The sequence below is a fragment of the Pygocentrus nattereri genome, chromosome 26, assembly GCF_015220715.1.
Source record: "Pygocentrus nattereri isolate fPygNat1 chromosome 26, fPygNat1.pri, whole genome shotgun sequence".
Classification (NCBI taxonomy): Eukaryota; Metazoa; Chordata; class Actinopteri; order Characiformes; family Serrasalmidae; genus Pygocentrus; species Pygocentrus nattereri.
Window position 1 is genome coordinate 182,501 of NC_051236.1, and position 23,341 is coordinate 205,841.

The 23,341-nt window shown below is 40.9% G+C and overlaps 1 protein-coding gene across 2 annotated transcripts in view; it reads left to right on the forward strand.

The window, feature by feature from the left end:
- gnai2b (guanine nucleotide binding protein (G protein), alpha inhibiting activity polypeptide 2b) overlaps nt 1-23,341 on the forward strand; it is a 104,641-nt gene extending 81,300 nt beyond the window's left edge. Inside the window, exons 3-9 of one of the 2 annotated variants that reach the window (XM_037534778.1) lie at nt 3,958-4,099; nt 7,049-7,209; nt 14,793-14,921; nt 17,238-17,367; nt 17,997-18,150; nt 18,774-19,003; nt 22,397-23,341. In XM_037534778.1, the coding sequence (XP_037390675.1) occupies nt 3,958-4,099; nt 7,049-7,209; nt 14,793-14,921; nt 17,238-17,367; nt 17,997-18,150; nt 18,774-18,964 (907 nt within the window). In that variant the 3' untranslated portion in view covers nt 18,965-19,003; nt 22,397-23,341. The remainder of the gene's footprint in view (nt 1-3,957; nt 4,100-7,048; nt 7,210-14,792; nt 14,922-17,237; nt 17,368-17,996; nt 18,151-18,773; nt 19,004-22,396) is intronic. The other variant, XM_037534777.1, reaches the window with a different exon arrangement.

The window sequence follows — 23,341 nt, forward strand, 5'->3', positions numbered from 1 at the left end:
TTTTGATAAAAACTGGAATTCCGCTTTGATATTGTTCTGCGAGGTTATATGTTGTTAGATCTTTTAGCTGTTTAATAATAATTTTCTCCTCAAGAAATATGAGCGTCACATTTACACAGATTAAGTCAAAAACGTTTTCAGCTGCAGGAAAACAGCTTAACCCTCCAACTGAACCAGAGAGTGCATCTCTGAATGACATGTTCTTTGGTTTGTTCAGAGAGGTTTGCTTGAGTTTTTCATCCACTTGTTGGAAGGAGTAAGGTTCGAGCTACGATTGCTAAGCAGTGATTGGTTGGGCTTGAATTTTGTCAGTTGTGAATGAAAACACGGATTCCAAACTCATCTGGTGGGGCACATGATGTCTTGGTGCTGTGATACAGAATATACACAACAGATGCACTCATAAGCGCACAGTCTTCAAACCAAGAGTCTTCAAACCAAGAGTCTTCAAACCAAGAGTCTTCAAACCAAGAGTCTTCAAACCAAGAGTCTTCAAACCAAGAGTCTTCAAACGTGGCTCAGCCAGTCAGATTTCAGAGCTGTTTTCTAAAACATATATATATATACTTACACACACACACACACACACACACACACACACACACACACACAGTACTGTGCGAAAGCACCCAAGACACATTTTCAAAATCTGTTTATTTGTGTAGTTTGTGTTTATTTGCTGAGAAAAGTGTCAATATTTTAATAAAAAGAATTTAGAGAATATTAATTAATAATGGTTTTATATATATATATTTATATATAATTTGATGAAATGTACACACTCAGTCTGAACAATCCAGGACATAAATATTTGCATGCATATTAAAAGATATGTGCATTTAAAAATTGAAAATTAAAGATATCAGGCTGTTTTGTATCAGTATTGGCAGTTATTTACTTTTTTAAAAAGGGTATCAGACAGATGTTAACATTCGGCCCATATTTCAAACAGATACGTCATGTTGTATTTATTGTACTTTATAGGAGTAAAATACTATTTCAGTGGTTAATGTAAGTGACACTGGGATGCTGTGCTAATGTCTGTATTTTATTTTTTACTTTTTAGCCCAACAGAAATGTGATTTTAATGCTGATGCAGTTGGAATCTGGTTCTAATTCTTACATTTTATAAAGCAGATAAACATGAAAAGATTGGCCCACAATTCTATAAGCATCGTCCCACAATTCCTGAATTAGTTCCTCCAGATTGAATATGGTCAAACGTGTGACTTGACAGAGACGGGAATGGTCAGAACTCTCGGTGGGCTTTGGGGGGGTGTTCATGTTGAATAAATGAATGACTGTAGTTAGATGGTCAGATGTTTTGGAAAGTCTGCAGGAGTCAGAATGAATAAAATAACGACGCTGCATTAAGAGTCTGTTCCTGTGTTTGTTTGAAAAGTGTAGCCTCTCTTTCTGATTAATGTGTGTTCGAGTGCCTCGGGTATTACTTTCAATGCAATTGAAAGGCTGTGATTACAGGAGCACACACACATCTACTTGCACACAGGGCCTTGGAAGGTTTAATAATTCACATTTCTCTGGGGCAGCCGGGCTCCAGATCCATTTTTCATGAGAGGGGACAGTGGCGAGTTCTAAAGCCAAGTTATTACATAGCGAAAAAGGAAAAGCAGCTCGAACGGACGTTACCTCTGTCTTTGTTTACTTCAGGGCAAATAAAAATGTTACAGGGGCAGAATAAGAGCTTGACGCTGATTGGTTTTTGCCCTGGTGCTTTAGTTATATAATGGACATCCAGTATGTGTAATCTCTCCCTGACCCCAAATGTAGTGGATCAGCCAAGACATGTCTTGGTGAAGTTTGCTTCTTTAGTCTTGCACTGGCTGATCTGTATCGTCTCTGTTACATAACGACAGCACCCAGGCATCAAGCTCTTACTTTGCCCCATATGTGCCCTGCAGTTAAAGGGAATATTAATGCAGACAATCAAGATTGGCTAATGAACTGAGTTAAAGGGATATTTTGGTTAAAAATAAAAATAAAAAATTTTGGTTTCACCTTATCACACGTATAATTAGCTTTGGTGTCTGATGTTTGCTTTGCTAGAGACACATTGACATTGATCTGGGAATTGTGGGCCGATGTAGATATTCATCATTTTTTCCTTCATGTCTGCGGATGTAGACACAAAAAAAACTTTCATGAAATGTAGAAATTAGGACTAAATCCATCAGGTGTAGCATTATAGAGAAATGTGATACATGTGTCCAGGTTACAAATACAGTAAAATGAATAAAATGCAGAAATTTTAGTCCAACATCTCAGCCGCGCCTAAACATCCTGCTTTTATCCTGCGTTTAAAATATCAGTCAAATATCTGTCTGATTGCAAACATCTGCCAATGAGATGACTCCAATATCATTTACATGCACATAATCTGATAAATGCAGAAAATCAGATTTTGTCAGTAATCATGAGTAATAATGAGAAAACTCCGGGTCTGCATGAATCAGACAGTAGTCCGATTTCTGCCTTGCAATGAGCCAATAAACCCACACAAGACGTGATGTAAACATAACGCAAAACATTTTTGTTACCTTCACCTGAAAATATAAACATACATCATCTAGAAGATGAAGCATATTTAAATCCTTCATTTCCTCGAGCATATAGTTGGTTTTGCTGCCGTCTCACGCCAACATGCTTGGTCATTTCTAGTACCACCGTCCGTTTTGGCACGTGCTGACTGTGAAACCTGAAAGAAATCAGAGTAAGAGTCTACATGCACTGAGAAATCTGATCACTGGGCTAAGATCCAGCTTTTTTATCAGATTTCTTTTCTAGACCTTATTCCGATCTAAGAAACCAGAGTATGATGTTTAAACCATTTGAATGACCAGATTTGTGTTTAAATCCGATTATGACCGGATTATTGAGTGCATGTAAACACACTGATTGTGCATCACTAGCTGTGACACTAATGTAACTTACAAGTAATGGAAGCTGATGTACAGCAGTTAGCACTGTACAAACTGTGTGCTAACATGTGTAGCTTACACTAGAATGAATGAAGGATTCTCAAATAGTCTTAGTCGTGGTTTCTGACACAGTGGATTCTACAGAGGGTCTAGCTTAGTTCATGTGCTTTTGTCGATGTTTGTAGGTAACAGTATAACATACAGTGTCAAAATCCACATAAACAAGTCCATTAGAGATGAAATAACTCAACACAGGTCGAGCCGAGTAAGAGATTCATGGTGCTAATTGGTAACGTAAGCTTCTATTACTTGTTAGTTACATTATTGTCACAACTAGTAATGCACAGTATCAGAATCAGATCAGCATCGGCAGATATTTGCTTGGGAAAGAATCGGACAGATGTTTAGATCATCGTAGCAGTTTACAGATCAGTATATATTTCAAATTGATATTAGTCGAGTTTGAACTAAAAAAACAAGCTAAAAACGATGCTAAGCTAAACCAAAGCAGCAAACTTCAGGTTTCCAACATGTCTTTGCTGACCTGGAATTTGGGACAAGGAGGAAATTATGTACGTTTGGATTTTTCACCAAACGATCATGTACATTAAGCCTCCCTTAAACTGAGCTCTATTTAAGTCTTTTTCCAGTAGATTTAGTCACCACTTACTTACAGTTTGGACTTTAAAGGTTTGGATGATGCTGGAGATTTGCTTAAGCCTTGGATAAGTTCCTGTGCATATCTATCTCTCCAAACCACTGACAAAGCCGTTCCGAGAGCTGCAAAAATCTGCAAATATTTTTTTAAGCCTTCAACTCAAAGGGAGCTACATTCTAATGCAGCACGTGGCAGCAGATGTGTGCTTAGATCACTTTCCGCAGGTCTCATTAAAGAAACATCTTGCTGCAGTATTACACAGAGCCTGTATCTTTCTTACATCTACTGACACTACTTTGCAGGATCAAAGCACCACTTACTGATGGTATGATGTCTTCTTTTGAACCTGCTGTGTTCCAGGATCATCCATGAGGATGGCTACTCAGAAGACGAGTGTAAGCAGTACAGAGCCGTGGTCTACAGCAACACCATCCAGTCCATCATGGCCATCATCAAAGCCATGAGCAGCCTCAAGATCGACTATGGAGATACAGCGAGAGCGGTACAAATCTTTTCCAGTTTAACCTCATAGTCCATGTGATATGACCTCATAGTCCATGTGATATGACCTCATAGTCCATGTGATAGTATGTCAAAAGCATTCAGAATATAACAAAATATTTTTTATTGTTTTATTTTGATATTGTCAGTAAAATATTTTGGCAGTTTTACAGCAGGGCTGCATTATATGTTGTTAATGATTAGCAGGTGATTGACCTTTGCGCTTCTTCAACAGGCTGAACTACACAAATGAGCCCTATACCAATCACTAAATGTGTGATTATGTATTGTGAGCATCCTGACCAACATCAGATGCTCCAAATATTTTCTTCCAAGTATTCAATAAAATGCCTTGATTCATTTGATTTATTTGTTTTGTCAAAACCAGTGAAGGCCAGTCTTTAACCGCATCACATTAAAGGCTTTTTTCTTTTTTCCCTGCGCTCCACTAATTTGATTTGGCTTTAGGAAACAATCATGGCCAGCCTCTCTTCATCCCTTAGAACTAAACAGGCTGTTTTGTGCCTTTAAGGCTGATGTATATAAATGGTCTCTGTTTTGTTCGGCTGCCCTGTATTGTAGGTCATTCCAAAAGCAGTGAAGGCTGAACATTTCTTATAACTTCAATGTGAATGGACAGGCTTAAACTTAATTTCCATGTGTGGAGTTTATGATTTGGGGACTGTTTAGAATAATTTTGCAATGTTTACATACTACATCAAACGCTGTAAATTTTAAAAAAGGGGGAAATTTAGATTTCTTTGTGATATGATTTAAGAGTTCATTAAGGGTTTTTAATATTTTGTTATAGAAATGTGTTATAATCGTGAGATTTACTGTGGGGTAAAAAAGTATTTAGTCAGCCACTGATTGAAGTTCTCCTACTCAGAAAGACGAGAGACGTCTGTAATTTTCATCATAGCTACACTTCAACTATGAGAGACAATATGAGAAAAAATCCAGGAAATCACATTGGAGGATTTTTAAAGAATTTATTTGTAAATTATGGTGGAAAATAAATATTTGGTCACCTACAAACAAGCAGGATTTCTGTCTCTCACAGACCTGTAACTTCTTCTTTAAGAAGCTCCTCTGTCCTCCACTTGTTACCTGTATTAATGGCACCTGTTTGACCTCGTTATCTGTATAAAAGACACCTGTCCACAGCCTCAAACAGTTAGACTCCAAACTCAACCATGGCCAAGACCAAAGAGCTGTCGAAGGACACCAGGGAGAAGACTGTAGCCCTGCACCAGGCTGGGAAGAGTGAATCTACAACAGGCAAGCAGGTTGGTGGGAATAAATCAACTGTGGGAGCAATTGTACGAAAATGGAAGACCTACAAGACCATTGATAATCTCCCTCAATCTGGGGTCCACACAAGATCTCATCCCATGGGGTTAAAATGATCATGAGAACGGTGAGCAGAAATCCCAGAACTACACGGAGGGACCTGATGAATGACCTGCAGAGAGCTGGGACCAAAGTAACAAAGGCTACCATCAGTAACACACGACGCCGAGAGGGACTCAGATCCTGCAGTGCCAGGCGTGCCCCCTGCTTACGCCAGTACACGTCCAGGCCCGTCTGAGGTTTGCCAGAGAGCATATGGACGATCCAGAAGAGGATTGGGAGAATGTCATGTGGTCAGATGAAACCAAAATAGAACTTTTTGGTAAAAACTCAACTCGTCGTGTTTGGAGGAAGAAGAATGCTGAGTTGCCTCCCAAGAACACCAAACCTACTGTGAAGCATGGAGGTGGAAACATCAGGCTTTGGGGCTGTTTTTCTGCAAAGGGGACAGAACGACTGACCCGTGTTAAGGGAAGAATGAACGGGGCCGTTTATCGTGAGATTTTAAGCCAAAACCTCCTTCCATCAGTGAGAGCACTGAAGATGGAACGTGGCTGGGTCTTCCAGCATGACAATGATCCCAAACACACCGCTCGGGCAATGAAGGAGTGGCTCCGTAACAAGCATTTCAAGGTCCTGGAGTGGCCTAGCCAGTGTCCAGACCTCAACCCCACAGAAAATTTGTTGAGGGAGCTGAAAGTCCGTGTTGCCCAGCGACAGCCCCAAAACATCACTGCTCTAGAGGAGATCTGCAGGAGGAACGGGCCAAAATACCAGCTACAGTGCAAACCTGGTGAAGACCTGCAGGAGGATTGACGTTTGACCTCTGTCATTGCCAACAAAGGTTATGTTACAGAGTATTGAGTAGAACTTTTGTTATTGACCAAATACTTATTTTCCACTGTAATTTACAAATAAATTCTTTTAAAATCCTACAATGAGATTTCCTGGATTGTATTTTTTCTCATATTGTCTCTCATAGTTGAAGTGTAGCTATGATGAAAATTACAGACGTCTCTCGTCTTTCTCAGTAGGAGAACTTGCACAATCAGTGGCTGACTGAACACTTTTTGGCCCCACTGTAGGTGTGCATTTCACCCATATTTTGCAGTTCTGTTTCATACTAACGCAGCGGTTTACAGATTAGTATATAATTACTGAGTTGCTAATGACCCTGTGTATGTATGAAAGGTTTGCGAAACACCTGTGCAGGTGAAAACAATACTGGTTAATATGAATGGCTGCAGTAAAAATAGGAAGAGTCTGATGGTGGCATGAATGCTGCTCCATTTCCATTCGCAGAATTATATTACCATTTGTAATGTTTGAGAGAAACTCTCTAACCCCAAACCTACCTATTTAGAATACAGACATCTGTTGGATCTTGTTGGGTTGTGAATTACAGCTTGTTTGGACCACAAAGTACCAAATATAGTCCAAGACAATCCAGTTTAGTTTAATTCCAACCCTTCCTTCCCTCAGCAAAATAAACTGAGTTTGTTTTTGAATTGGCATGCAGCAAATTGGTGATTGCTCTCTGTGTGTGTGTGTGTGTGTGTGTGTGTGTGTGTGTGTGTGTGTGTGTGTGTGTGTGTAGGATGACGCACGGCAGCTCTTTGCACTGTCTGCCGCAGCAGAAGAGCAGGGAATCCTCCCAGACGACTTGGCCAATGTGATCCGCAGACTGTGGGCCGACAGTGGGGTACAGAGCTGCTTCAGCCGCTCCCGAGAGTACCAGCTCAATGACTCTGCAGCCTAGTGAGTACACACACACACACACACACACACACACGAGAAATATAACCTGCTTATTTACCAGAAGCCTCATCTAAAACCATTAAATCACTGTAAGGGGAATTCCAGGTTTTTTTCCACTGAAATTTCTGCATAATTCAGCAAATAGTCATTCCGTGTGGTTTGATTTGAAATGGTTCATTATAGAGAAACCAACTCTGATTTCTTCACAGTGGTGGTGATAGGAACCAGTAGTTACAATGTATAGAAATATACAAATATAGTATAATAACACAAATATAGAAAACCTTTTCAAAACTGCCGTAAACAGTGTCTCAGGCATCGGGCAGTGTGTTCATAACAATTTCATGTAATAACTTTGTGATGTAGCTTTCAGAGTCTTCTAATGTCTAAACAATTCTGACTCCCAGTAGAACAGAGCCTTTCACATCAGACCACTCTGAACGACTGTTTGTTTCAAAGTTCACAGATTAATAACACGCCGGTGCAATATGAAGTAATTTATTTTCCCAAATGAACTCTTTCTACCATCTGTAGTTCCTCCCTGAAGCCCAGCTGCAGTGAACTGTATGTTACTATGAATCTGTGACTGTTCCCCTCACATTCAGAGTTTAGTGCTTGTAATTCCTACATGGTTCACCCTAAAATCAAAGCTGGAAGTCATGAGTCATGAGTTAATTCCAGTGTGCGGTGGTAGACGGCTAAAATAACCTTAACTAACTTTGTTAACGTTCCAGCGATTTATAGAACTCACTGCAGCTATAATGCACTGCTTTTAAAATGTGTCCTTTAGTGTAAATTAGAGCAAATCAGACAAATGCTATAAATCACAATTAACTATAAACCAACATAATTAATCACCATTATTTTTTTTATTGTTTAATTTATTTTGCATCTGTATAATTTAATTATGCCGATGTTTTAAAAATGCATCTTATTATATTATATATATTATATATTATATTATATTATATATTCTATCTAGCAAAAAAACTTGCTCTTCTCTGAACAGGAGGCACTTTTGACACGGTCAGCGTGCAGACACATACACACACATACACTGATGATTAGAAAGGGCCCGTTCCAAACAGCGAGCTCTGGCATGGTAGCTCTCCATCTGTTGTTGTCAGCAGGAAGGTGGCTGGCTGCAGTGAGGTCACCTCACACACTCACGATATGGACCCTTTAGTGACCACACAGCTCTGACATTGTGCAGACCAGTGAACTATTATTATGTACAGCTCCTGGAGCAGAGGCAGTACATTGGCAGTGAATGATGTAGCGGCGAGGGCTGCATGGTACGGACAAAATACTGGTGTTGTGATTGCGATCTTATCCTGTATGTCCTCCTTTTTCTCTGAGGGCCACCTCAACGTTTGTTTGATATTTCATAATTAATTTTTAAATAACCATTTTCAACCTCTCATTACCTCTTAGAAGTAAGCAGGCTGTTTTTACTGTGCCCTTTAGACTGATGTATGTAAATGAGCTCTGTTTTAATTGGCTGTCCTGTATTGTGTCTCATTCAGGCAGTTAAAACTCGGCTTTGTTCAGTGTGAATGGACCTGGCCGAACTGCTGTAGAGTAAATGTGTGGACAGGTGTAAACATGTTGGTTTTCGTGACATCACAAAAACAATTAATTGAAAACAGGATGTTTTTAGAGCTTAGTCTCCATATATGGATTTATATGGATTAGCGAGTGAACATTTGAAATCTAACAGTGTTTATGTAATACATCAAACCGGTTTATTTCCAGGAAGTGGGTGAACATTCAGTGATTCATGTTAAGCCTGATGTGGGATATGATATTGTGATTGTTTTTATGACCAATTATGACCAAAAGCTTTACAGACTGATTGGCCCGTGGCTGTTTTTTTTTTTTTTTTGGCCTTTTTTATTAGCCTTTTTCACAATGTGTGGACTAATCGAATGCCTGAAACCCACCAGTACATTGCCAGCGCTTTCTATTAGCCAAAGTCATGGCATATAAAAAATCATTTACCTATTTAATCCCCCACAATCGCTTTTTAAATTCTTAAATGAAAAATTATCTTCCTGTTGAAATAACATGAACAGAAAAAAAGAATGATCTTGTAAAATAAAGAGTATTTAATGTATTCCTCTCAAGTATAATTATGTAATGTAAATAATTGATAAATAATTGTATTAGAAGCTTATAACCCTCTCAACGTGGGCAGCACGGTGGCATGGTGGGTAGAGCTGTCGACTCACAGCAAAGAGGGCCTGGGTTCGGTTCCCTGGCTGGGTGACCAAGTGCATGTTATCCCCATGCCTGCAGTCCAAAGACGGGCAGTCAGGTTTGAAACAGGTTTTACATGATTTTGTTTTTATTTACATTTTGCACAGCATCCCAACTTTTTTGAAAATGGGGTTGTATCTTGTCAGGTAAAATAATCTTCAGTCTAGTCGATGTATCTAAGGTTTTTTGCAGTGTAGCTGTTTAGTGCAGTGAATCCTGCGTAATTGTGCTACAGCAGGTGCAGCAGCAGTGCGAGTGCCTCTCGCGTGCCTCACGTTATTTATGTCATATAAATTGCAATACAGATCATCTAAAATCAGAGTAATAACTTGTCCGATTGCTGATTGCACGCGTCCCTGGGCTTCACTGCTTACGTATTGCATATTGCAGCTTTCGGTAGAGTAATGAGTGATTGAAGACCTTAAGCACAGAGAATTGTATTATATATGTATTTTAAACATACATTAAAAAAAGCTGACTGGGTAACTGGGCGGATGTTTTGACCTTTGGATTTGTGAAGTAAAATATTGTGCTAATTACCAGCTCTTCAAATCTAGGCCAGATGCTCGGGATGTGTTTACTCAGCAAAAAACACCTCCCATCTTCCTCCATCCCTCACTACTCAGCATGCAAGCAGTACCTGCACACTCTCTCTCTCTCTCTCTCTCTCTCTCTCTCTCTCTCTCTCTCTCTCTCTCTCTCTCTCTCTCTCTCTCTCTCTCTCTCTCTCTGTCTCTCTCTCTCTCTCTCTCTCTTTCTCTCTCTGTCTCTCTCTCTCTCTCTCTCTCTCTCTCTCTCTCTCTCTCTCTCTTTCTCTGTCTTGTTTCGCTCTCTCTCTCTCTCTCTCTCTCTCTCTCTCTCTCTCTCTCTGTCTTGTTTCGCTCTCTCTCTCTCTCTCTCTCTTTCTCTCTCTGTCTCTCTCTCTCTCTCTCTCTCTCTCTCTCTCTCTCTCTCTCTCTCTCTCTCTCTCTTTCTCTCTCTCCCTCTCTCTCTCTCTCTCTCACTCTCTCTCTCTCTCTCTCTGTCTTGTTTCGCTCTCTCTCACTCTCTCTGTCTGTCTCTCAGCCCGACCCCTAATCCATTCCTTCCTTCCTGTGCATTTATTTTTCATTTGGATGGCAGAAGGAACCATCCATTGCCACAGCCTGGAGCTTAACTAGATCCACTCTTCTCTCATTTACTTTAATGATTAAAGAGGGAAAAAAACTTCAGCAAAGACAAAATAGAGTAAATAGATTGCTGTTCCCAGAACACACTTCTGGAAGAGGCTCTGAGAGCGTTTGTCATCTAGCAGTCTAGTGCTTTAGACTGGCCTTGTTCCTATCAGTCCTGCAGGTAATTAGAAATGCAGTGTGTTGCAGTTATATAGTTCTATATATGTATTATATATATGTAGGCTCATCAGTCAGTGTCCTACATTTACCTTGTGTTACCTATTGGCACCATTCCATTCAGAGTATGTCCTTGTCTTCTTTAACTTTGTCTCCTGAGTAGTTGGTGGACGAGTATGTACGAAGCTGCCCTTACTGTTGGATGCACTGCAGTAGTTTCTAAGTAAGAGTGCATGCACATTCAGAATGTGATAGAAGTGTGAAGCTGTCGCAAGCAAGATAAAATACAAAAAACTTCCAGCCTTGTTAAATACCCCACCAGTCAAAAGTTTGGACTCGCCTAACTGTAAATGCATTGTTTTATATATAAGGATATTTTATTTTTAAAGGCTTATGCATAAACAAAATTAAACATTGCTTCTAAATAGTGAAGTTTATGTGCATGTTTATTATTTCAAAAACAAACATTATGCATTTAAATTTAAAAGTTATTTAAAATGTTATTATTTGACAATTTAACGTATTAGGGAAGAAATAAAGCGTGCTCATGGCTAGTGCATTATTATATAATATATTGTACTTTCATAGTCTTGGTTGTTTCTATAAACTAAAAAACGACTTCAACACAACAACAAAAGGCACAGTTGCAGCCGCTCCAAATTTTGCTGTATTCAATTGAAACGCCACAAATTTTTATTGAACCGAATAATGAATTTTGTGAATTGTTAAGCCCCAGTGAGTTATTGAGTGTAAAATTGAAATCCAGTAGCAGCATCGAGAAAACACGTTAGTAAAGGAGAATGTATTTCTGTGAATGTATTTTTTTGCATGATTATTAAAGGGTTAAAAAGTTATGCTCTAAGAATGGTGTAGATATCAGAACAAACCCAATGGGCCCTGCGTTCTGCATGTCTGCACAGCTAAGTCCTCAGTGTATAATTGACATCTACAAAGTCCATCTGGACACCAATGAACCCAGTAAGAGTTAATTCTACACTGGGGGATTTTGACGTGATGTCACTCTCGACGCCGTGTTAGTTCAGTTGCGGCTCATCCTTGTCCTCAGGCCTCCCAGCTGAAGCTCCTCGCTGTCATTGCCTCGCAGTGACTCCCATCTTTACCCCACACAGCTGTCAACTGTGCAAGCTGCACTGTGCAAAATCTGGATCTCTGTAATCAGGAGGCAGGAATTACGCTGGCAGATTGGAGAAGGAAGCGACGAGTTGTTCACAAATCCATCAGGGTGAATAATTATGAAATGTCTTGAGAAACAACTCAATGGGGATTTAGATAAGACCTTCTTTCATTTTGTGATTCATTTCATCCATAATATTACAATAGATGTGTGGATCAGGGCATGCAGTATTTTAATTAATGGATCTGTAGTGGTTCCTCTGTTGTCATGGAAATAGATCTTGCAATCTGGTCTCCTTAACTGAGATTGATCTGATGAAAAAAGGTCTCTTACCAGTTACTAGTTAACCTTAAAGGAATCATGTCGCTTCTTCTACACCTTCTCAATGAACTTCAGTTCTTCCGTTGCGTATTACCTTGTTTTGTTGTTTTCTGTGGAGAATGAATGGAGGTTCGATTTGATCTCAGCGTCATTTGATGTTATCAAAAGCATGTATTCCCCAGAGTGTGCAGAAGCGAACACCCTTGGCAGATTGATCCACATACTTGCTCTCTGTGAAGATCTTATCAGCTGTGATGTTATATGTACATGATCGTTTATTTTCCTGCTCGGAAAACTCTACAGCCTTGCTTTCGTGGTTCAAGCATTGCTCAAAGTCAACAATACAAACATGGATTCTTTTTAATTTATCCACCAATGTTGTGTCCACATTGTACGTTAGAGCAGCAAACCTCTGATAACATCACTCAGTGTCTCTGAGTAGCAGAAGAAATACGGCTCAGTTAGCTTTAGCTTTCTAATCCAATCCAAACCCAGGAGGCAGCGCGACACCGTAGAAGCAGAAGACTGGTAGTCTGCGCCAAAACTGGCTGTGTCACTGATTGTGAAATTGTGTTAAAACCAGATGTATTATTAATTAAGCTATAGTATATTTATTTCTATAGTATCTTTATTACTTATTTCTTATTTATTATTATTAAGTTCTAGTTAGTTGTCCTGCTAAGATGTTGACAGTCTTACAATGGCAGGAATTTGCTGTGCATTTTGGATTTTTTTAAACCTTCGTGTAGCGAATTTTATTAAAATTTTCATACGAGCTGCTTGCAGCGAAGAATTCGATCCTGCAAACTGAATTTTGTACAGTTAAATCAAGCTGGTTGTGCAAATTAGACCATGCGAATTGATTCCCCATTATCTTTCATCCATTTTGAGCCTCATTGTCAGTTTTATATCAGCTGTTCCTTTACAAGCTCAGTCATCTGCATGACACCTGTGTGTTCTATGAACAGACCACCAGTCAGGTTTCTTTAAACCCAGCACTTTCCCAGTTACAAAAAAGAAAGAAAGCTAAAATAATCTACTGTGGAATCGCTGATTCAGCCCAGACAGATGGGTTCAGTGTGGTGTCATAAATGGATAGGACTGGGGAGCAGGAGGAGCTGTTGGAGGAGCTGTTGGAGGAGCTGTTGGAGGAGCTGTTGGAGGAGCTGTTGGAGGAGCTGTTGGAGGAGCTGTTGGAGGAGCTGTTGGAGGAGCTGTTTGCTTGGACATGTTCATGTTCTCCACTGCCACAGGGGACACAGCTGGGAGAGAGAACGCTGTCCATGCAGGGAAAACAGACCTTTTTTCTGGGTGTCCTCTGTCTGAAGAGCTGAGGTTACAATCAAATGATGACCCCAGGCAGCAGAAGGCGATTCTTATTGTTAGGATATATACCTGTTCCACTCAAATAAAGCAATTCATTAAAAAAATGAAGGGAAAAAGTAACAGGAGGGTGAAACACCTGGCATTAATGTCAAAGGTTATCATAATGTTCAACACTTCACAGGAGAGGAGGGCAGTGTGGTCGTGTTTTGACATTAGTTTTTTGTTGGTGTTTAAATCAGAAAGGGCATTCATGTTGTCCAGCATTTTTTAATTAAATAATATCACTTTTTTTTATTCAGTCCATTCTTTAATACATTGCAAGGCAAATTGCATTACACAGCAATATCATCTATAACGTTACAATACTCGTATTTTATTAGCATTAATTCTCAGCCAGCTGCTCCACATTTTATCTATTCATGACTTGCGATTTCGTAATTCTGAGAGATTTCTGCTTCCTGAACTGCATCCTTTTCTTTTTCAGCTCTCATCTCGCACGCTGAAGCACCACGTAGAGACAGCCAGTGTGACAAATGACAGAACGAAAGGGAGGGGAGAAGAAAAAAAAGACGCAAGCCAACGTTGCCATAGAAATGGTCTCGGTTAGCAAAGCGTTCCGGACCGTAGCCCGTCCGGTAGAGATGGCTCAGTGAGCTAGCAGGGTGAGAGAGAGCCCGCCAGCTGTAGGGGGTCTGAACATGTTTACTCTGTTTGAGCTGATTTATCTTTGGATACGTTTCCAACGTGACCCTGATGGCTTGAGACGTTTGTTTAGAGAGGATTTAGTGTAGCTAGCGCAGGTTTTTGAGGCGCGTCCAAGATGAAAACTAGAGATGATCTGATTTTGAATGAAAACTCAGCACTTTCAGGGAATAATAAGCATCCTGGGAAATCAAAGCCAAGACCACACCGAAAGGATGATCCAACATGGCAGGTGCTGAATAGTGGAAAGTCACGACCACATTGAATTGTGGACCATGCATCTCTACGTATCTACGCGTACCAGACGAGCTCCTGCGCACATCTGTGTTCATCATGAATGATGCAAGATTGCGCACACAAGGAAGTGGCAAAGTGAAGAAGAGCCATAGTCCAAGCTTTTTCTTTATCGCTTCTTCTGTCAATGATTTACATGCATTCATTGTTCTCCGCAGTCATTTATCTTTATGGTTGTCGGAATGACCTAATTGCTCTCGTGTGTGTCTCTCTAGTTATCTGAATGATCTGGAGAGGATAGCGCGAGCAGACTACATTCCCACCCAGCAGGACGTGTTGAGGACCAGAGTGAAAACCACCGGCATCGTCGAGACACACTTCACTTTTAAGGACCTGCACTTCAAGTGAGAGACTATTCCGGCTCTGTGTGTCTGTCCATCTGTTAGCCCGTCTGTGGCCATTTAAGTCCCGCTTCGAGATTTGTTTGTCCTTTTATGCCATTAAGTCCATCTAGTTTGATTTACAACAGCAGTGCCCAGCCATAAACCCAGTTGTAATTTCCCTAATCTAAACGAAGTGCTCAGTGGACCTCCGGCTCTCCTGTCATCCTGCCTGGCGTGATGAATAATACATGACAACAATCAATAGGAGGGAAAAAAATGTCACCTCGTCTGTTGTCCCACTTCCTGTAACCATAGAAACTTTTCTCCTGAAAATGCCACCAGAAATAAAGGCTGGACTGGACAAGTGGACAGATGGATCACAGACGTCCAGTGTACACAGACTGCCTGAAAGAATCTAATCACTTGGCAGACAAAGTTTACTGCAAAGCTGCGCAAGAATTTGAACATTTTAAATTGTTTAAAGCTCAAAATCAAATTTACACAATTTCCTCCGTCCTTATCTCAAATGTGAAACTAATCAATACAGAATAGTATTGCAATATTTTGGATTTAGAAATAGTACTGACACTTGGGCCTCTGATTTTATTTAATTATCAACTTTTATTAAGTCCAATGTTTGACTAATAGATTACTAAAATGCATTTTTGGTAGTTATTATTAGGAAGAAACACGCCTGCCTTTCCACAGCAGAGCACCGTATAGGCAGGAATCAGAAAATCACTGGTCGAGATTCCTAAAACTGCCAGTATAATTAGATGAAAGACTATACAAAATATCATTAATCCTAATAATGAATCCTGTTTGATTTAGTGCAGCAGACTATAAGTCACTGTATTCATAGTTTTAATATGTAACACTACTGGTTCGTTTTGTCTGTTTCAACTTGTCAGATGCAGGAAAAATTTAAATCTTGACATAAAAATTTCCCAACATTATATTTTTGCAGTATTGCCCACCTCCACCACAGTGTATGACCGTGCATGACTTTGGTCAAAAATACGTAGTTTGGCTTCAAGACGTTTTCGTTTGAATTATGTATCCTGCGCTGTCGTTGTACATTCCTCTAAATAAAAGCATTCGTTAAGCATTTAAGCGTGAGGCCTGTTTAGAATGTTGTCTTACAAATAAAAGCATCTTCCAAATATATAAAAGTGTATATATATAAAAGGACAGTGTTAGTCTCACTGTAGTTGACAAAAAATCTAATTTCACACAGATAACAAACTTCATTATGTTGAACTAAGTTACTTTTGGAGGAATCATTTACATAAACTGCAGTAAATCACAATTACACAATCACGACACTCAACAGACCACAAACCTTTAAATATCAGCAGAATTGTCTCATTGCTCAAGTATCATGATAATATTGTATCGTAAGGCTTGTAAGCTATAATACACTTGCTTCTTTAGATTTTCACTGAAGCTGCCAGGCTCACGTAACAAATAGTAGGCTCAGCTGGAGGACACGAACTGTATGGTGATTTAGCCGTGATGCTAATCGTGGGGTAAAAGCATGTGTTATTTCTTAGCTACATTAGCCTAGAAGCTCCAGTGGCAAACGCAAGACACGTGTTCTGGGATGAACTATCACTTTAATGCAGATGTTTCCTGAATAAAATGGTTTGAAGAAGGTTGTAGGTACTTTTTCTTTAAAATGCCATGAAATATTAATGACTGAGCAACGACTCTCTCCCTCCCGCTCTCTCTCGCTCTCGCTCTCGGTGTCTCGATCTCACTCTCTCTCTCTCTCGCTCTCTCTCTCCCTCTCTCTCTCTCTCTCCCTCTCCCTCTCCCTCTCTCCCTCCCTCTCTCTCTCTCTCTCTCTCTCTCTCTCCCTCTCTCTCTCTCTCTCTCCCTCTCTCTCTCTCTCCCTCTCCCTCTCCCTCTCTCCCTCCCTCTCTCTCTCTCTCTCTCTCTCTCTCTCTCTCTCTCTCTCTCTCTCTCTCTCCCTCTCCCTCTCCCTCTCTCCCTCCCTCTCTCTCCCTCCCTCTCTCTCTCTCTCTCTCTCTCTCTCTCTCCCTCTCCCTCTCCCTCTCTCCCTCCCTCTCTCTCTCTCTCTCTCTCTCCCTCTCTCTCTCTCTCCCTCTCCCTCTCCCTCTCTCCCTCCCTCTCTCTCTCTCTCTCTCTCTCTCTCTTTCTCTCTCTCTCTCTCTCTCTCTCTCTCTCTCTCTCTCTCTCTCTCCCTCTCCCTCTCCCTCTCCCCCTCTCTCCCTCTCCCTCTCTCTCTCTCTCTCTCTCTCTCTCTCTGTCTCTGTCTCTGTCTCTCTGTCTCTCTGTCTCTCTTTCTCGTTCTCTCTTTCTCGCTCTCTGAAGGATGTTTGATGTCGGAGGCCAGCGGTCAGAGAGGAAGAAGTGGATCCACTGCTTCGAGGGGGTGACGGCCATCATCTTCTGCGTGGCCCTCAGCGCTTATGACCTGGTGCTGGCTGAGGATGAGGAGATGGTGAGGATGAAGATTATGGTTCTCACTCGCTCTTGGAGTTTTCTTCACTCTAGACTTAAATCTTTCGTTGTTCTAGGCGACCACATGGTACCTTAATGTTTTATCTCCTAAAAGTCCACATGAACAGAGGACAGAAGCAAGTGCCTGAACCCACAGCAACAGCACCACCTTTTGGCCACTCCACTGTATAACGTCTCCACTAGCTTTATTAAAACGCATTTCTCCCTCTCTCTCTCTCTCTCTCTCTCTCTCTCTCTCTCTCTCTCTCTCTCTCTCTCTCTCCCTCTCTCTCTCTCTCTCTCTCTCTCTCTCTCTCTCTTTCTCTCTCACTCTCTCTCTCCCTCTCTCCCTCTCTCTCTGTCTCTCTCTCTCCCTCTCTCTCCCTCTCTCTCCCCCTCTCTCCCTCTCTCCCTCTCCCTCTCTCTCTCTCTCTCTCTCTCTCTCTCTCTCTCTCTCTCTCTCCCTCTCTCCCTCTCTCTCTGTCCCTCTCTCTCCCTCTCTCTCCCTCTCTCTCTCTCTCTCTCTCCCTCTCCCTCTCTCTCCCTCTCTCTCTCTCTCTCCCTCTCTCTCTCTCTCTCTCTCTCTGTCTCTCTCTCTCTCTCACACTCTCTCTGTTCTTTCATATTCAGAATCGCATGCATGAGAGTATGAAGCTCTTTGACTCCATCTGCAACAATAAATGGTTTACGGAGACCTCCATCATCCTCTTCCTCAATAAGAAGGACCTGTTTGAGGAGAAGATCACACTCAGTCCTCTGTCCATCTGCTTCCCTGAGTACTCAGGTCAGTAGCCTTCAGAGAAAGAACACATACTGTAATAATGTACATCACCATAAATTAAGCAACCTATATCAAATCACCTATATCACCTTTCGTATTAGTACCTTTTGTTTTTTGTTTAATTATTTCTAACAGTGTATATTTACTTAAAGTAAACCTGAGACTGAAATGTTTTTAGATGCTTTATTTCATAGTCCAGGTGTCATGGGAGCCACAAAAAGTTAATAATATTATTAAAGGGTAAATAATATACTGTAGTGATCTATTCATAGTACTTTCTCTTCATCTACCTTGAGATTTGATGACCACATTTGAGATATGGATCATTCAGGATGGTCATTTTAATATAACTTAGGTCTTTTTCAGAATCATCTGTTGCTCTGTTCATCTCACATTAAGCTTAACTTTCTTCGTTTATTTTAATTTCACAGTTCCCTAGCTTCCTACTAATCCTTTGATTGCACACAACTGGCATATTAGAATCAATTAACACATTTACTTTCAACTAAACTAGTTTTTATACTGCTTTATGAACTTTTGACAGTTATTTTAGACAGAATTGCTGATGTAAATAGCTTTTATCAGATTAAAGTGTCACCCTTCCATCACTGTCATCTCTTATTCAGGAGCCAACAAATATGACGAAGCTGCAAGCTACATCCAGACTAAATTTGAGGATCTGAACAAGAAGAAGGACACAAAGGAGATCTACACTCATTTCACCTGCGCCACCGACACCAAGAACGTGCAGTTCGTGTTCGACGCAGTCACTGACGTCATCATCAAAAACAACCTAAAGGACTGCGGGCTTTTCTGAAGGCATCACCAAGGACGATGCCAAGGTTAACACTTACACGTACGCACACTTACATACACTTTAACAAGAAAGAAATAGCTATTTAAAGGGGAACTTCACTGGCTGATCAAAATGTATGCATAATTAAATCTTTCTAGAATTGAGCATTTCACATCAAACCACTCTGAATGACTTTCTTTATATCTTAAATGTGTACAAGAGTGGAGGGAGGTGCACACAGGTGGATTATATCCTTAGCAGGAGATGCCACCTAAAGGAGATTGGAGATTGTAAAGTTGTGCCAGGGGAAAGTGTAGCAAGGCAGCATAGGGTGGTTGTCTGTAGAATGAGGTTAGAAACAAAGAAGAGGAAGAGAGTGAAGACAGAGCCAAAGATTAGATGGTGGAAGCTGAAAGAGGAGGATGGTTGCAGGCAGTTCAGGGAAAAATTGCAACAGGCCCTTGGGGGCAGTGAGGAGCTACCTGAGGACTGGGAAACTACAGCTAAGGTGGTGAGAGAAACTGGCAAGAATGTGTTGGGTGTTTCATCTGGTCAGAGGAAAGAAGACAAGGAAAGTTGGTGGTGGAATGAGGAAGTCCAGGAGAGTATTCAGAAGAAGAAGGCAGCTAAGAAAAAGTGGGATAACCAGAGAGATGAAGGAAGTAGGCAGGAGTTCTGTGAGGCTAGTCGCATAGCGAAAAGAATGGTGGTAAAGGCAAAGGCTCAGGCCTATGATGAGCTGTATGAGAGGCTGGACAGTAAAGAAGGAGTAAAGGACTTGTATCGCTTGGCTAAACAGAGAGATAGAGCTGGAAAGGATGTACAGCAGGTTAGGCCGATAAAGGATAGAGAGGGAAATGTACTAGTGAGTGAACAGAGAGTGTTGAGTAGATGGAAGGAGGACTTTGAAGAACTAATGAATGAGGAAAACGAGAGAGAGAGGAGGACAACGGGGGGAGAGATAGTGGATCAGGAAGTGCAGAGAATTAGTAAGGTGGAAGTGAGGGCAGCTTTAAAAAGGATGAAGAATGGAAAGGCAGTTGGTCCAGATGACAGACCTGTGGAGGTATGGAGATGTTTAGGAGAGAAGGCAGTGGACTTTTTAACCAGGTTGTTTAACAGAATCCTGGAGAGTGATTGGATGCCTGATGAGTGGAGAAGCAGTGAACTGGTCCCCATTTTTAAGAACAAGGCTGATGTGCAGAGCTGCAGTAACTACAGAGGTATAAAGTTGATGAGCCACACCATGAAGGTATGGGAAAGAGTTGTGGAAGCAAGGCTAAGGCGAGAGGTTCAGATCAGTGAGCAGCAGTTTGGTTTTTGAGCACCACAGATGCAGTTTTTGCGTTGAGAGTGTTGGTAGAGAAGTACAGAGAAGGTCAGAAGGAGCTGCATTGTGTCTTTGTGGATCTAGAGAAGGCAGATGATAGGGTGCCAAGAGAGGAACTGTGGTACTGTATGAGGAAGTCAGGTGTAGCTGAAAAGTATGTTAGGGTGGTGCAGGACATGTATGAGGATAGTGAGACAGTGGTGAGGTGGGCAGTTGGAGGGACAAATGGTTTCAAGGTGAAGGTGGGGCTACATCAGGGATCAGCTTTGAGCCCCTTCTTGTTTGCAATGGTGATGGTGGTGAGAGTAGAGAGCAGGTGGAAGAGAATCTGGAGAGGTGGAGGTTTGCACTGGAGAGGAGAGGAATGAAGGTCAGTAGAGACAAGACAGAATACATGTGTGTGAATGAGAGGGAGGCAGGTGGAAAGGTGAAGATGTAAGGAGTAGAGGTCGTAAAGGTGGATGACTTCAAATATCTTGGGTCAACCATCCAGAGCAATGGACAGTGCAGAAAAGAGGTGAAGAAGAGGGTGCAGGCAGGATGGAGTGGGTGGAGACGGGTGTCAGGGCTGATGTGTGACAGAAGGATAGTAGCAAGAGTGAAAGTCTACAAAGTCTACAGTGCGTCCTGCTATGATGGACGGTTTGGAGACTGTGGCTCTGTCTAAAAGACAGGAGGCTGAGCTGGAGGTGGCGGAGATGAAGATGCTGAGATCTTCGTTGGGAGTGACCAGGATGGACAAGATTAGAAATGAGCAGATCAGAGGGACGGTGAAGGTGGAGCAGTTTGGAGATAAAGCCAGAGAGGCCAGGTTGAGATGGTTTGGACATGTGTTGAGGAGGAATAGTGGATATATTGAGCAAAGAATGTTGGAGATGGAGCTGCCGGGCAGAAGGAGAAGAGGTGGACCTCAGAGAAGGTTTATGGATGTAGTGAAGGTGGACATGGAGATGGTTGGTGTAAAAGTAGAGGAGGCAGTGGATAGGGCAAGATGGAGGCAGATGATCCGCTGTGGCGACCCCTAAAGGGAGCAGCCGGAAGAAGAAGAAGAAGAAGAAGAAGAAGAAGAAGAGGAAGAAGAAGAAGAAGAGGAAGAAGAAGAAGAAGAGGAAGATATCTTAAATGTGTAATTATGCAGAATTTTTGAAAAACCTGTGGAATTCTCCTTTAATCTGCTCTTTTCCTGTAATATCATGATTTCTCATGATGTTTGTTGCATTTATTTGATATTTAAAGAAATAAATTAATAGATTTTTATTTTGTTTGTGTCAAAATATGTTCTTGAACAAAAAAAAACATGAAAAGGAAAATGTCCCACATTAGTCCTGTTTTACTCTGATTAAAAGCAGAGCAGCCGTAACTGTGGTCTGAATGGAGAATCATAGTGCATCCAACAATAAAGGCAGCCTTGTTCTGTTTTATACAGTGATAACAAATTTGTTAGCACACAATAAGCTTTGATTCTACCTGCTATCTTGATTTGCTATGGCCGATGTGGACATGCACACACAAATTTATGAGTTAAGCTTGATATCTTCAAAGTCCCTGAACGCAGCACCAGTGAGGTGTTCTGTTTAAGGGTTAAAGGGCCCATATCCTACATTTTTCATGTACTAGATTTTTTTTTCTGCTTGTTTGTTTTTGTCTGTCTTTATCCATCAGAGATTAGAGAGGCTGTTTACTTTACAATGACTTTAAGACTGGTATATGCAAATGAGCTGTGTTCTGGTTGGCTGCCTTGTATTGCGTCTCATTCAGAAACAGTCCAGGATGAAACACTTCTTATAACTTCAATGTAAATGATTAACTATGTTTGTTTGTGTGACATCACAAAAGCAATGAATTCAAAACAGCCCTTATATGGACTGTTACAAAACAAAAGTGAGAGAATATGTGAGCTTTAAGGTGCGGTGCTAAACTGCTGAAGGTGGAACAGGAATGTATGGAACTGCATTGGTTTTCATGACATCACAAAAACAATACATTCTATTTTTCATATATGGACTGTATGAAAAATGTAACAGCGCTTACAAACATCATACATGAGAGTGTATTATTGTGAAACATCAAGGTAAATCACTTTTTTTCTCACCGTTTTTCTTTCCTCTGTATTCTTTCTCCAGGAGAAGCTCGGCTGGGTGGTGCACCTGCCCTTGCATCAGTGAGCACAATGCCAGACTGCCTACATACATCTAGAGAAACCCTGAATTTTTATGTGATACTGCAGGGGGGAGAAGGACCGAGATATACAAAAAACAAGGAAGAAAAAAAATTGCTAAATCCCAAGTCACTGAATTCACCTTCTCCTGCACCTAATTTTTATTAGTTTTTGTAAATATTTTCGTTTTGAGGAGCTATTTTCTTTAGATCAAAAAAAAAAACAAAAAAAGCAACAGTAATTTTCTGATCTGTTTCTCCTGCTCCTTTGACCTCTTTTTCTTTTTGAGTATGACAGGACAAAAGACGGGGAGGGCAGTGAAGTCTTTGATATATAAACTATTTCCTTTCTTTAACAGATGCGCAAAATTTTATTAAACTTAACTGTGTGATGCTTCTTTTTGTAAAAGCTGCGAGAGCACAGACCGAAATCCCAACGGCTTTTGCTTTTTTTTTACTTAACACTTGGATTCCACATTCCGGGCTCAAATGTACAAAGTACTGCATGATGGACCACAAAAAAAATCAAAAAGGAAAAAAAAGAAGAAAAAAATCGCTTCCTCAGCGCAACGTCCACAGCGCTTAGTGTAACGTTCTGAAATCCTCGCTTCACTTTGATAAACACTGTACAATTGTGACTAATATGTAAGTTGCATAAATCTGTCTTTCACTGTCCTTTCCTCTCGTGCTCCCGACCCCGTTCTCTTTCGCGCTCTGTTTTGTGCCTTGACTTCCAGTTTTCACATTGTCTGTAGAGTTTAGAGCTGATTCAGTTCACCGTATCAAAATAAAGAGGTAAAAAAATGAAGATGGTGGTTGTGGGAGAGGATAAAGTGGGGGACAGTCATCTGATGAATATGAAATGCCATGAACGGTTTTATTGAAAATAAAAGTTGATTCACGAGCGTGAA